The following is a 13,675-nucleotide window of genomic DNA, read 5'->3' as shown; positions in this document are numbered from 1 at the left end:
CCCCTGCCCTGCCCTGGGCTGCTGCTCTCCGCATCACTGTGGGGCCAGCTCCGGAGAGCCTTTTCCATCTGCTGGCTGTATCCAGAGCTGGGGGGCAGTTCTTCTCAGGTACTGGTTTAAGCTCATTCCACTGCTTGGCAGCAAGGTGGGCACAGCCCAGACACTGCTGAGGTGGGTTTCCCCCATGGCATCTGCTCAGGTCATTAGGTGCATTAGGTGCATCCCCTTCCCTCCACAGGATGCTGAGGAACAACCGCATCAGCTGCATCCACAACGACAGCTTCACAGGGCTGCGCAACGTCCGCCTGCTCTCCCTGTACGACAACCAGATCAGCACCATCGCGCCAGGCGCCTTCGACACGCTGCAGGCCCTCTCCACGCTGTATGCTGTGGGCCCAGGGAGAGAGTCCCCGTCTAAGTGTGGGGCTGCAGAGGGTCTTCTTGCCTGGTGGCTGCTCAGTGATGCCCTTGTGCTCCCTTCCGTGTGCAGGAACCTCCTTGCCAACCCCTTCAACTGCAACTGCCAGCTGGCCTGGCTGGGGGACTGGCTGCGCAGAAGGAAGATTGTGACAGGCAACCCACGGTGCCAAAATCCCAACTTCCTCCGGCAGATCCCACTCCAGGACGTGGCTTTCCCCGACTTCAGGTGTGAGGAAGGTAACTCACGGGGCTTATGGCACTGGGGGTGAGGAGATACCAGGCTGCTGTTCCTGCCAGGCTGGTACTGTGCTCCTTGTCCCAGCACTGTACCTGTTCCTGCCAGTGCCCCATGGCAAGCTGGTGGCTGTAGAGGTTCCCTCAGCCTCCCGTAATAACTCCCACGGGTCATAATGCATGAGTTTCCCCTCTGGGTACCCAGCCCTTAGGGCCACTCTAAAACACCACAAGCTGCTCTGAGGCTAGGAGAGGAGTTTGCACCCACTGCACTGTGTGACCCTTGCACATAGACAGGCTCATACATCACCATGCTCTGGGTGCCGGCCTGGGGCAGGTGTGCAGACAAAACCCACCAGGATTGAATTCATCCTGCTCCTTCCCTCCTTCCCCTCCCGGCCCTTCAGACTGACTGGAGCTGGGCAGATGGAGCATGCAGGGAGTGTGTGTGTTGAGAGAAAACCCTTTTTTTAAAAAAAAATTGAATTTAGAACAGCTTTGGAGCCCTCTGGAAAATATTTGCAAACAAATCATCGTTTCTTCTGCTTTCCCTCCTCCACCACGTCAAAAACTGAAGGGTTGCATCCTGTGCTGTTGCTAGCGGTGCGAGATACCATACGGTCGTCCTGGGGACGCCTCTCCCACAGGAGCCCTGTGCTGCAGCAGGGAAGGGGGAGCGGTGCCGCCCTCTCTGGAGGCTCAAGCAGGCTCTGCTCCCTCTAGCCTGCATGGGGTTCATGAAGGAGGTTATTTCAGGAGTCTCTTCTCTGGTGCCATTCCCTCTGCCATCTCTGGGAGTGTGTTTTTTGCTTAAAAGCTGTGACAACCAGAGTAGCCTGAAGCAGACTAGTCACATCCATTCCAGTGGGGCAGGTGGTTTCTGGGCACAGAAGCGATTCCTGCACTGCTGGCTCTCAGAGGGGCTAAGGCTGTTGCCTGCAAGTGGGCTGCCTGCACCGCTCTGCTTTGGGAGTGAGGGGAGGTGATCGGCACGGGAGGGAAGCAGTCCTAGGTGGGCACAAGGCATCAAGTCCAGCTGCACATAGTGTCTGAGAGGTGGGCACAAGGCATCGGGTGCAGCCTCACAGTGTCTGAGAGCTGGGCCCTGGTGACTTTGTGGCTCTTTGTGCCTGGTGCAGGTCAGGAGGAGACCAGCTGCATCCCCCGGCCGCAATGCCCGCAGGAGTGCACCTGCCTTGACACTGTTGTCCGCTGCAGCAACAAGCACCTCAAGGCCCTGCCCAGGGGGATCCCCAAGAACGTCACAGAGCTGTGAGTGATAGAAGCGTGCCCAGGCTCTCCCTCCTGATTGCCAACAAATTTGCAGCTCAGGGCTCTCTGCCACTGCAAGTGTCAAAGCAGAGTTGGTCCCTCCTGCACCCCCAGCCCAGTAGTGGGAGCAGGATCCCTACCCAGACAAAGGACCCTGACCCAAGGGGCTTATCAAGAGCTTCTCTTCTCACTTAGGGCTACCAAGGGTAATGTGCAAGGGATGTTGTCATAGCAGCCAAGTCCATGCTCTTAGGCCCTTGGGAGAGGGCAGCAGGAGGCAGCCACTCTCTGCAGCCATGCAGCCCAGGGGTCTGGGGCCATCCTGCCTCTGCCAGCTCTCCAGCCCCTCTCACCTTTCGCCATGGCTGTGGAGATGCTCTTGGCAGCCCTGGCTCTGAGCACACAATGTGATGTGATGTGATTTGCCTGGGGTCAGCCACTCGTCACCACAAGGGTCAAGCAGCCATACCAGGTTTGGATGTGCAGGCACCATGATGCCCATTGCTACAGAAGAGTCTCTGCATCCATCTTGGATGGGGAACAACAGCAAGTCCTGTGTGCAGAGGGTGTAGGCACAGGTTATGCACATACATATGAACACCACCTTCTCACACCCTTGCACTGTCTTGCACAGCCCTCCTCTCTCTGCATCCTCTGCTCTCTCACACATGCCTTGGGAACACTTAAAGCCACCCACACTCACAGAGGATGTGTAAATGCAGCCCTTGGCTGGCTGCGCTCACACACAGGTTGCTGGGGGACTGTCCCCAGGGAACCGCCTGCAGAGTCCCTGGGTGTGCTGAGCTTGCATACCAGCACTCTGACTGGGCCAAGGGTCACAGGTTGCCCCCATGGGCCCTGGGTGCCAGGAAGGTGATGCTGGAGGTGTTCCTCACAGCCCAAGGCTCATGGCAGTGTGCAGGAGAAACAGGGCATCAGAGAGAGGACTCTTCTGCTTCTCTGCCACCCTAAGGTGATTTTGTTCTCCTTTGCAGCTACCTGGATGGAAACCAGTTCACTCAGGTCCCAGGGCAACTCTCCAACTTCAAGTACCTGCAGCTTGTGTAAGTAACCAGGAACAAGAATCTAGGCAGCTGGTCCCACTGCTGGGATCTGTGGGTGAGGACAGAGGCTGTTCCCATGATGTGCAATCCTGAGGAGAGGACTGGTAGTGTGCAGGGACCCTCTCCTGTGTCCCCTCTGTACTTGGACATAGCTGGCTGGCAGCTATGTTCACTCGTTGGATTCACACAGCCTCTGCTGGGGTGGGGCATGCAGCAGAGAGGGGACAGTGGCATCATTGCCATCACCCTGTGCAGCAGTCCTGCTGCTGTCTTAGAGGCTGTGCTGTGTTGCTGTTCCTACCCCACCACAGCTGGAGCAGTGAGGGGACACACACAGGGCCTGACTGGCTCCAGCTGGGGTTTCTGTTTTCCAGCGATCTTAGCAACAATAAGATCAGCTCCCTGAGCAACTCCTCCTTCACCAACATGAGCCAGCTCACCACCTTGTAAGTACAGACCCTGCAGCATGCCACAGGTTCCCTGTTCCTGGAGGACCTCAAAGATTGAGAGGCTGCTGGGGACGCTAGGGTATCCACCTTTGCAGCGCTTGGCTGGCTGTAGCTGTGGTTTGAGCTGGAGCTGACATGGGGTGGCAGGGGTGGTTGAGGGGAGCGATGCCCATGGCAATACCCCTGGTGCTGTGTCGCCTTCTCCTTCCCTTCCACAGGATCCTCAGCTACAATGCCCTGCAGTGCATCCCTCCACTGGCCTTCGAGGGCCTCCGCTCCCTCCGGCTGCTGTAAGTACCTGCCCCTAGTCCTGCTCACAGCCCCACTTAGTCCATGCTCTGCTGCTGCCTGTGTCTTCTGTGCCCACTTTGGAGCTGCGTGCAGGCAGATAGTCAGGGTACAGGCTGCAGCAGGAGCAAGAGGAGATTCATCAGCCTCTCAGAGCAGATGGTGAATTTGAAACAGTGGCAATATGTTGGAGTCCAGCTCTGCCACCCACACCTATGAGCTGGGGACAGCCCAGCTGGTCACAGTAATTGCTGCCTACCCTGAAGCAATGGGCATCAAAGGAGCCTGTGTTCTTTGCAGGTCTCTCCATGGCAATGACATCTCCAGCCTCCCAGAGGGCATCTTTGCAGATGTTACCTCCCTGTCCCATCTGTGAGTATCTCCTGCGTCACAAGGTGCAAGGCTGGACTCAGGCTCTGGAGACCTTTAAGAACCACGGGTCTGAGCCCAGCTTCTCTGTTGGCTGAGCTGCCTCCTTTCCTCTTTGGGCTGTGCCATACCTAGGGAAGTGTTTATGGGGCTGTGCCATGCTGTGCTTGCCCTCCTGGTGCTCACTCCCTGAGCCTAGGTGTGCAGTTGAGCTTCTTAGTGCTACTGCCGTCTTATGGTCCTAGCTGGAGGTGCTGTGGGGTTCCTCCCTACTCCACCAGGTCTCCAGCGACCCCTAACATACAGGTAAAGCCATGCAGGGTGCTGGCATGGCCATGGGTTGTTTGGGGCTGCTCTGGCACTTCATGCAGCAGCCTCTCCAAATCTGCCATCAAGCACCTTCCCTCCAGCCTTGATGTTTTAGCCCCTCTTTGAGAGAACTTTTACCCCTGGAGCACAGCCTTTGCTCACGGTGACTTTTCACTCCCTTCTCTTTCCTTTCTGAGCCGTTCCCACCCACCTTTTTGTGGACAATCTTGCTCCTAGCATCCTGGGGGCTTCAGGCTGTTCCTCTAGCCTGTGGAGAGCATTTTGATTTCCAATCCTGGCTCCCCTGTGCGTTTTGGGAGCAGCACTGCTCAGTCTGGTCTTCCCTGGTTCTTCACCGGTTTCTCCTGCTGAAGCATGGTGCTGCTTGTTCCCGCAGGGCTGAGCTGTGTCACCAGCCGGCGCTGTGGTGAAGTAGGACCAGGTTTGTAAGCCCCAGTAGACCTGCTGTCCCTACCACCTGCCTTTTGGGCTGCTGTCTCCTTCCTTGGTCTCGGGTGTGAGTTGTGCTGGCCCTCTGTCACTGCTGACCTTTGCAGTGAAGGAGCATTCAGAGGGACAACCAGCCCTTCAGCCTCCCACATCACCTGCTGCTCCTTGCCCTGCTCTGCTGTGGGGCAGAGCAACTCTCCCCCCTCCTCCTTCTCCTCTTCCCCCTCCCTCTCCTCGTTCTCCTCCTCCCCCTTCTCCTCTTTCTCCTCCTTCTGCCCTTCCTCCTTCTCTTTTATTCCTCCTCTTTGTGTCTCAGAGCAATTCCTTGCTCTCCCTCAATGCTGTCCACACAAGCCCTGGCTGTGATACTCTGTCCCCATTGGCCTGCTCCCCTGTTCCTGCTCTGCAGGGTGGTGTAGTAGAGCCCCGGCCAGCCCCACATCTCCTGTGTCATGGTCCTGTTGTTTCTGCACAGCCTCAAGGGGCTTTGCCTGGTTCTTCCTGGGCTCAAGTAGTGTTGCCCAGGTTTTGGAGAGGCAGTCCCAAGGACTTCTGTGTGGGCAGCACAGGAGAGCCCCATCGTGGAGCTGCGGAGCACTGCATGGGCTGTGGGGCTGGCAGCAATGTTGTTTAACTGGGCAGCAGTGTGGGGCTGTGTGCTCCAGTCCTCCCACCATGGCCAGCACCACTGGTGGGTCCAGAAACAGGAGAATTGGGTCCCACCATCACGTGGCAGCCCAGCCAAGTAGCAGAATGGTGTCCAGTCCTATGACCCCAGTTCCTTCCAACAGGGCAGTGGAGGCAGTTTTGTTTTCCTTCCCTCTGCAGGGCCATCGGGGCCAACCCCCTGTACTGCAGCTGCAACCTGCGCTGGCTCTCCAGCTGGGTCAAGACAGGGTACAAGGAGCCAGGCATTGCCCGCTGTGCTGGGCCCCCTGACATGGAAGGCAAGCTGCTGCTCACCACCCCTGCCAAGAAGTTTGAGTGCCAAGGTGAGAGGTGCTGTCTGGCTGTCTACCTGTGCACTCCCTAGGCAGGGCAGCAGGTGTGTGAGGAGCTAAGCCACTTGCTCCCCCGTGCCTGGCAAGGTGATGCTCCCTGAGTCTGGAGGACTCCAGCATTTCAGTCATTGAGTCGCCTTGTGGAAAAGGGGGACTGGAATATTTGGGTCCACTTACTTGGCTGATGGCCATCCCTGGTGACCAATCAAGCACATGACTGTGCCATTGCTTGGTGCACAGCCTCTTGGCAGGGCAGGCTCTACTCCCTGCCACAGCCAGGGTTCTGATCCCAACGGTGGTGCCCACAAATGGATGCCTTCTCTTCACTGCCTACATTGATGGTTATCTCTGCACCTCCCATCCTGCAGGCCCGCCTGCCCTGAGTGTCCAGGCCAAGTGTAACCCCTGCCTGTCTAACCCCTGCCAGAACCAGGGCACCTGCCACAATGACCCACTTGGCTCCTACCGCTGTGCCTGCCCCAGTGGCTACAAGGTACCCTGGTCCTAGAGGACCCCAACCTGGGGGGGGACCATACCTGCAGAGGGAGAGGGAGCAGCATGAGGACCCTGCTGTGCCCATGGGGTTGCTGCTTGTGGATCTGTCATGCACCTGGCAGTGCTCTGTCGAGTGGGACAAGACAGTAGTGGGACACAGTGCTGTGTCACTCTCCTCACTCCCATTTCTCCTGGTTTGTCCAGGGCAAGGACTGCGAGGTGGCACTCAGTGGCTGCTCCTCCAACCCCTGTGCCAATGGAGGGACCTGCCAGCCGCAGGAAGGAGAAGGAGGCAGGTTCAGGTGAGTGCTAGACAGGAACCCACAGAAGATGGGTGTTTGGGCAGCAGTGTGGATCCCTGGAATGCCATAGAGACAGTCTGGTGCTTCCTCCCCCTTGTGCATGCTTCTTGTGCATGTAGTTGGGACATCACATTCACCCATCAGCTCCAACCCATGCTGCCTGCTCTGCTCACCCCTGCCCGCACCTCTGCCAGCACAACTCCAGCAAGAGCACTGGCTCCATTTACCCATACTCCCTGTCCCTGCAGGCTCTGGGGCTGAGGGTAGGAGGAAGAGGGGGTCCTGCCACACCAAGAGGTATGGAGAGGCAAAGGGCAGCAGGCTCTGGGGCTGGGATCTGGCTGCTGCAGCAGGGCTGGCTGTGAGATGAGGCAGGATGCAGTCCCAGGGCTGCTGCTGTGACTGCACACATCCCTCGCTCTGCCTTGAACACTTCAGCACTTTCTGGGAACTGCCTCCCAGTTAGTGGCTGAAAATCAAGGTCAGGCTGGGGAAGATGGGGGCAAGGACATGTTCTGTGCAGCCCCTGTCGCCACCTGCTAGTGGCCTCTCAGCCCCTTGTTGTGGGAGCTCAGCATCCTCACATGTGCTCCTGTGGGGCTGTGCATTGCCACCATCCCCTGCACCTGGTACTTGACAGCAGGGCACCCACCTGAGCCTCTTGGCACATGTGAGTCCTTCTTGCCAAGGTCCTGTGCTGGCATTTTTAGGGGAAGCACCCTGAAATGCTCCATTTCCCAGCCTCTGACACTGCCCTATGCCTCATGCCAGATGCCTGTGCCCGGTGGGCTTTGAGGGCCTTAGCTGCCGTGCTGCCAGCAACCCCTGCAAGGACCACAGCTGTGAGAATGGAGGATCCTGTGTGCTCAGTGCCACAAACTACACCTGCTTATGTCCTGCCCACTACACAGGTACCCATCACAAAGGCTCAGCCATCGTCAAACCCTACAGACCTGGCAGGGACATGTGCCCACTGCTTCTCCCTTACCAATGATGAGTGCTAAAAGCTTCTCTCCTTGCTGCCCCCTGCCTCTTGTCATGGCATTTGGGTTTCTCTGCGCCCAGCTGCCTCGAGCTTGGGTGCACCAGCTGAGCTCCCATACCTGAGGGATGCCTTTTGTGCATGCATCAGGCAAGAGCAGAGCCTCATGCCCGTGGCAGTGCAAACTTTGGGATCAGCAGTTCCCTACCTCGAGCTAAGCACCCTGTGGGCTCCCCTTGGTCCACTGGGACTCCTCTGGTCCCTCGGCACCCCTGACACCCTCTCTTCTACTCTGCAGGGGATTTCTGCGAGCAGCCCTTGGATTTCTGCTTGCCTGAGCTCAGTCCATGCCAGCATGGCTCCACCTGCATCTCCACCAGCCAGGGGCCCAGGTGAGCCCCCTCCACAGCCCCCTATCTCCCAGCTGCCTGGCAGGAGAGGTTTGCTTTTTGGGGGCTGCAGATCACAGGCTGGTGAGGGGTCACAGGGAGGGGGAGGCATCCACTGGTACATGGGGAAAGGAAGGGGCAGTTGTCAGCCCGTGGCCTGCCCCAGGTGTGAGTGTGCGCCCGGCTATGTGGGGAGCAACTGCAGTGAGGACTTTGACGACTGCCAGGACCACCGGTGCCAGAACAACGCCCGCTGCCTGGACGAGGTGAACGGCTACTCCTGCCTCTGCGCTGAGGGCTACAGGTACCTCCAGGGTGTGGGTCCACTGGGGGATAGCAGCAATGGACACATGTCACCCTGTAGGAGGGGCCAGTTACCCCATCCACCCACCCATCCAGCACCTCCTCCCATCCATCCATCCATTCAGAAATTGGGCTGGGGATGTGGGTCTCCAGGGAGGAGACTGGGAGGAGCAGTGTCCCTAGGGAGGGACCCGGGGGCATGGCTCAGCATCCAGGCATCCTTCTGGTGCCACTGTCTGGAGAACCTCGGTGAGGATCCCAAAGGCAATGGGCAGAGAGTGCCCTTTCCCAGCCCCATACTAAGCAGCACCCTTTGCCCCACAGTGGCCAGCTCTGTGAGATGCCAGCCCATGCTGCCAGCCAACCCAGCCTCTGTGAGCGAGCTGAGTGCCAGAATGGGGCCCTGTGTGTGGAGCGTGGTGCCCGTGCCCTCTGCCAGTGCCTGCCTGGCTTTGGTGGCCCCAAGTGTGAGAAGCTGCTGAGTGTCAACTTTGTGGACCGTGACACGTATCTGCAGTTTACAGACCTGCAGGACTGGCCCCGGGCCAACATAACTCTGCAGGTGAGGGCTGGAGGGGAATGGGGACATCAGGGAAATGGTATTGGGAATACTGTGCCAGGGATATGGGCTCCCACCTCTCTCCTGCCAGGTCTCCACGGCCGAAGGCAACGGCATTCTGCTGTACAATGGTGACAGCGACCATATGGCAGTGGAACTGTACCAGGGCCATGTCAGAGTCAGCTATGACCCTGGCACTCACCCCAGCTCAGCCATCTACAGGTACCTGCCACCCCTTCCCCACTCTTCTGGGACCACCCCCACCACTGCATGGGTGGGGGGGTTCCCCAGTGACCCAGCCATCCCTGCCAGTGCTGAAACCATCAACGACGGGCAGTTCCACACTGTGGAGCTGGTGACCTTTGACCAGATGGTGAACCTCTCCATTGATGGTGGCAGCCCCATGACCATGGACAACTCGGGCAAGCATTACACACTGAACAGCGAGGCTCCCCTCTACGTAGGAGGTAGGACAGGGGGCAGGGGGGCAGCGGGGGTCATCTGGGCATGCTGACAGCCCTGTTCTCCCCAGGGATGCCTGTGGATGTCAACTCAGCTGCCTTCCGCCTCTGGCAGCTCCTCAATGGCACCAGCTTCCACGGGTGCATCCGCAACCTCTACATCAACAACGAGCTGCAGGACTTCACCAAGACTCGGATGACACCGGGGGTGGTGCCAGGCTGTGAGCCTTGCCGCAAGCTCTACTGCCTGCACGGCATCTGCCAGCCCACTGGTGCCCAGGGCCCTGTCTGCCACTGTGAGCCCGGCTGGGACGGGCCCCACTGCGACCAGCCCCGTGGCGGCCCCTGCCAGGGGCACAAGTGAGTGCTTCTGCCCCATTGGCTGCCCAGCAGCAACAGCCTTGCCCTGCTGGCTGCTCTGCAGTGACCCTTCTGCCCCGTTGGCTGTCCAACAGCGATGACCTTGACCACCACAGCTGTCACTTCATTGGCTCATTGACTGCCCCTTCTGCACTGGCTGCCTTCTCATTGGCTGCTCCTCAATACCCACCCTTCTCATCCTTGCCCTCTCCATTGGCTGTCCCTCCTCACTGCTTGCCCTGCCCAGTCTTCTTATTGGCTGTCTGCCACCCTCCTCGGGGACTGGGTCATGCTGATGTTGCCATGCCATGGTGATGCCATACAGTGTCATATGCCACTGGCACTTAGTGATGCCAGGGATGTTCTAGCTGATAGTGCCATGTCAAAGCCACCCCAGTGCTGTTGCAGTGCTCTGCCATGATAGCTATGCCATGCCAGTCCCAGTGCAGTACTGTGCTGGTGCCAGGCCAGTGCTGAGCCCTGTCATGCTGTGCATGCTGCTGCTGTGCGGTGCTGTGCTGGCAGGGCCCTGATGTTGCCGGGTGCCCGCAGGTGCGTGCATGGGCTGTGCCTGCCCCTCGATGCCCTCTCCTATAGCTGCCAGTGCCATGAGGGCTACCAGGGTGCTCTCTGCAACCAACCCACGGAGCCACCTGACCCCTGCCACCACCAGCCCTGCGTCCACGGCCACTGCCACCTCACCCCCGACGGCCAGCCCACTTGTGAGTGCCACAGTGGCTATGCTGGAGCTCTCTGTGACCAAGGTAGGTGCTGGGGAGATGGGTGCCCGGGACGCAGCCCCACGCTGGGATGCTGGACTGAGCGTTGCTGTCCCACAGAGCCGGAGTGCCACGGCGAGCCGGTGCGGGACTACCACCAGGTGCAGCGGGGCTACGCCATCTGCCAGACGACGCGGCCGGTGGCCTGGGTGGAGTGCCGGGGGACCTGTGGCAGCCCCGGTGCCAGCTGCTGCACCGGGCTGCGGCCCCGGCGCAGGAAATACGCCTTCGAGTGCAGCAACGGCGCCACCTTCGTGGAAGAGGTGGAGAAGCCCAGCAAGTGCGGCTGCAGCCAGTGCCTGTGAGCGGCCACGGCCCCAGACTGCCGAGGGACCAGCAGGGAGCCCTCCTGGAGCCAGGGACCTCGCTTTGCCCTGCAGCCACAGCGCTGCTGTCTGCCTGTTCCCGAACTGCAGCTGCATCAGAGGAGCCCAGTGGAGGGCAGAGCTGTTGCATCTAAAGGGTTGGGGAAAGAAAAACAAACAGGTGAAACAAGAAAAGAAAAGAAAACCACAAACAAAGCAAATGTGTAGATAGAGAATTTTTTAAGAACTGCAGCCACATGGCTGTGTGGGTAGGAGGTGGGCTCTGCCCTGCTGCCCCCTGCCCGCTCCCTCTGGCACTCTGCCTTCCTCCTGGTGCAGCCATGGAGGGCACTGTCTGTGTCCCACTGCATGTCCTCTGCCTGGAAGCCACATCCCTTGCATCCAGCCTGGCAAGTCCTAAGTTTTTCCATCACCTGGGCCTCAAGCAAAGAGGCCTAATTTGGCAGCACCTCAAAGGCCTTGACAAGCTGTAGCTGGCAGAGAACTGCTTGTTGCAGCCATCATCCTGTGGCCCTGGCAGTCCCAAAGCCCAGCTCTCTGTCCACTCCTTTGGCAGCCCTGGCTTCCTTGCTCCAAGGGCAGGTGCAGCCAGCAGCTACCTGGGGTGCTGCAGCCCAGCATGCTCCAAGTAGTGCCACCAGCTCTGACCCCCTGGCAACATTCCAGGGCTGTACTCTGGGCACTGAGTGCTCTGGGCACAGCGCCAGCCTGTTGTGGTTGGATCAGGACCAGGGTGGTCCCAGACATGCTGCCCGGGTCACAGGCAATAGTGTGCAGACATCTGGGGGGATCCCAGCACCAGCCCTGCCCCATGGGTCAGCATTGCACCACTAGTGCAAAGCGGGGACTGAATGCCACCAGGACAGTCTGGTGGCTTTGCTCAGAGGTTGGTGCTGCAACGGGGCAACACAGGAACCTCTTTCTTCTAGACTTGGTACTGTTGTGGGTTCTGCAGCTGGGCAGAGGTGTCCCATGTCCCAAAGAGCTGGGGCAAGAGGCTGCTGGGACTGCTGGGCTGTGGGTTTGTTGCGCTGATCACTGGCACTTGAGCTTTGTGGGTGCCAGGCCCCACTGCAGAGGCTGAAGATGCCCAAGCCTGCAAGCCTGGAGCTGACACTGCTGCCAGGGCAGGTCCCACCATCTCATGGACTTGGATGCTGGTGCCCAGCCAGCACCTCTCCAAAGCCTGCAGCAAATGCAGGGGGCTGGTGTGGGAGTACAGGGAGCCTGTGCTGGGGTACCACACACCTCTGCTCTCTACAGCATCGTTTCTGGGGCCTGAGGATGGTGGGGGCCTGTCTTTGACCAGCACACACAGCTTGACAGTGCATCACCACGCCACCTGGGCAGGCAAACTCTTGGGTGCAGCCCCAGGTGTCTCCATCACACCACTCCAGTGCATCTGCTTCAGGTCCACATCGCTGGCTGCAGCCAGGCTCTGGCCATATCCCCCAGGTGCATCCAATTCCACAGGTGCCGTCACCATCCCTGCTCGCTACTGGCATCCAGGATGTTCTTACCACCATGGGATATGTTTCTGTCACAAAGGCCCTCTCCGTGGGAGCCCCCTCTGCTGGGACGTGTCTCATTTTGCCCGTGGCCCAGCTGAGGCTTGGTTGTGTTGTGTTTCTGTTCTTGCTGTAAGCTAACCGCTAAAGTATCTCTTTATACAGAATACTTACAGATTCTAATATATATTTGTATTTCATTTTGTTATAGTATTTTTATATGTTCGGGGGGGGGAGGGGGTCAGCAAATGATTTCTTTTTGTTTACAGATGCTACTGGGCAGGAAAATGACGGTGGCTTTGTTTGGCCTGTGGGGTTTGTGTGTGTCACTGTTGGAGACGCTGGTTTGTACTAGGCTGGTGAGGGAGGCGCTGAGCATCCTTCTGCTGGCAGAGGCTGTATTGTTTTAGGAGATGTTTAGTATTGTCTATGTTGTCTTCCATGTGAACATGACATTTATTCATTAGAGGCTTAGCCTCTTCTTTCCTGGAGGGAGAAGGGGGCAGCTGGTGCTTGAGAGCTGCTTGGTGTACAAAGTGGCACAGGCTGGGGAGAGTTGGTCCTGCCAGGAGTGCTACTCCTGGGACAGCCCTGGCCACCTCTTCTGGCCAGAGCATCACCCACGTGGTGCTGAGAGCTGGGGTTGTTGGTACAAGACCTTGCAAGGGAGCTGTCACTGCCTGGGCTGTGTGTGTGGGGCACCATGAGACGCTAAAAGGCCTGGTGCCTGCTGTGGGGATGGGCACCTGTAACTCTTTGGGGAAAGGAGAAGGGGTCGGGGCAGCAGTTCACAGGAGCACTGAAGGATTGCACTGTTTGTGCCATAGGAATCCCACCCAGGAATTTATACCCTCCCTCCAGAGGTACAGGGGATTCCACCTAGAGAGTGCCAGCCTGCTGCCTCTCCTCCTGCACTCACTCACCCTCACCCTTCCCCAGATATCAACCAAACAAACATTGATATCAAAGAAACGTTTAATAAGCTGCAATAAAATACGGACCTTTAGAAAGCTCATAGGGTGATATTGACAGTGGAGGAAGAAAAGAAAACAAGGAGTTGGGAATCCTTGAGGAGTTCAGATCTGAGTCAGGAACCTTTTACCTGGAACAAGAACACAGCTTCTTCCATAGGCTAGGATGAAATAAAATACAGGAGCACAGAGTTCACGAAATGTCAACATTTAGAGAGTTGATACATAGTCAAAGTTCAAATGACCCAGCTCTTACAGCTATACATACTGATTTAAAGCAACTTAATATAATCTTATTTTCTTTTTTATTTTTTTATATACACTTTCAAAGGTTCATCAGGTGAGGTATGTAAACATTATCTAATGGAAACCCCTCTCCACATT

At 57.9% G+C, this 13,675-nt stretch overlaps 1 protein-coding gene across 3 annotated transcripts in view; it reads left to right on the top strand.

Annotated features, from left to right (window-relative positions):
- SLIT1 (slit guidance ligand 1) overlaps positions 1–12,788 on the top strand; it is a 64,077-nt gene extending 51,289 nt beyond the window's left edge. For 2 of the 3 annotated variants that reach the window (XM_064144570.1, XM_064144569.1), the window contains exons 19-37: positions 239–382; positions 491–657; positions 1,794–1,926; positions 2,922–2,990; positions 3,365–3,436; positions 3,658–3,729; positions 4,028–4,099; positions 5,684–5,847; positions 6,225–6,349; positions 6,556–6,653; positions 7,425–7,564; positions 7,934–8,027; positions 8,191–8,328; positions 8,652–8,889; positions 8,978–9,108; positions 9,199–9,353; positions 9,404–9,707; positions 10,260–10,471; positions 10,547–12,788. In XM_064144570.1, the coding sequence (XP_064000640.1) occupies positions 239–382; positions 491–657; positions 1,794–1,926; positions 2,922–2,990; positions 3,365–3,436; positions 3,658–3,729; positions 4,028–4,099; positions 5,684–5,847; positions 6,225–6,349; positions 6,556–6,653; positions 7,425–7,564; positions 7,934–8,027; positions 8,191–8,328; positions 8,652–8,889; positions 8,978–9,108; positions 9,199–9,353; positions 9,404–9,707; positions 10,260–10,471; positions 10,547–10,791 (2,773 nt within the window). In that variant the 3' untranslated portion in view covers positions 10,792–12,788. The remainder of the gene's footprint in view (positions 1–238; positions 383–490; positions 658–1,793; positions 1,927–2,921; positions 2,991–3,364; positions 3,437–3,657; positions 3,730–4,027; positions 4,100–5,683; positions 5,848–6,224; positions 6,350–6,555; positions 6,654–7,424; positions 7,565–7,933; positions 8,028–8,190; positions 8,329–8,651; positions 8,890–8,977; positions 9,109–9,198; positions 9,354–9,403; positions 9,708–10,259; positions 10,472–10,546) is intronic. The other variant, XM_064144571.1, reaches the window with a different exon arrangement.
- The last annotated feature ends 887 nt before the right edge of the window (positions 12,789–13,675 follow it).

This window comes from Pogoniulus pusillus, chromosome 6, assembly GCF_015220805.1.
Source record: "Pogoniulus pusillus isolate bPogPus1 chromosome 6, bPogPus1.pri, whole genome shotgun sequence".
Lineage (NCBI taxonomy): Eukaryota > Metazoa > Chordata > Aves > Piciformes > Lybiidae > Pogoniulus > Pogoniulus pusillus.
This window is presented reverse-complemented; position numbering and strand designations above follow the sequence as displayed.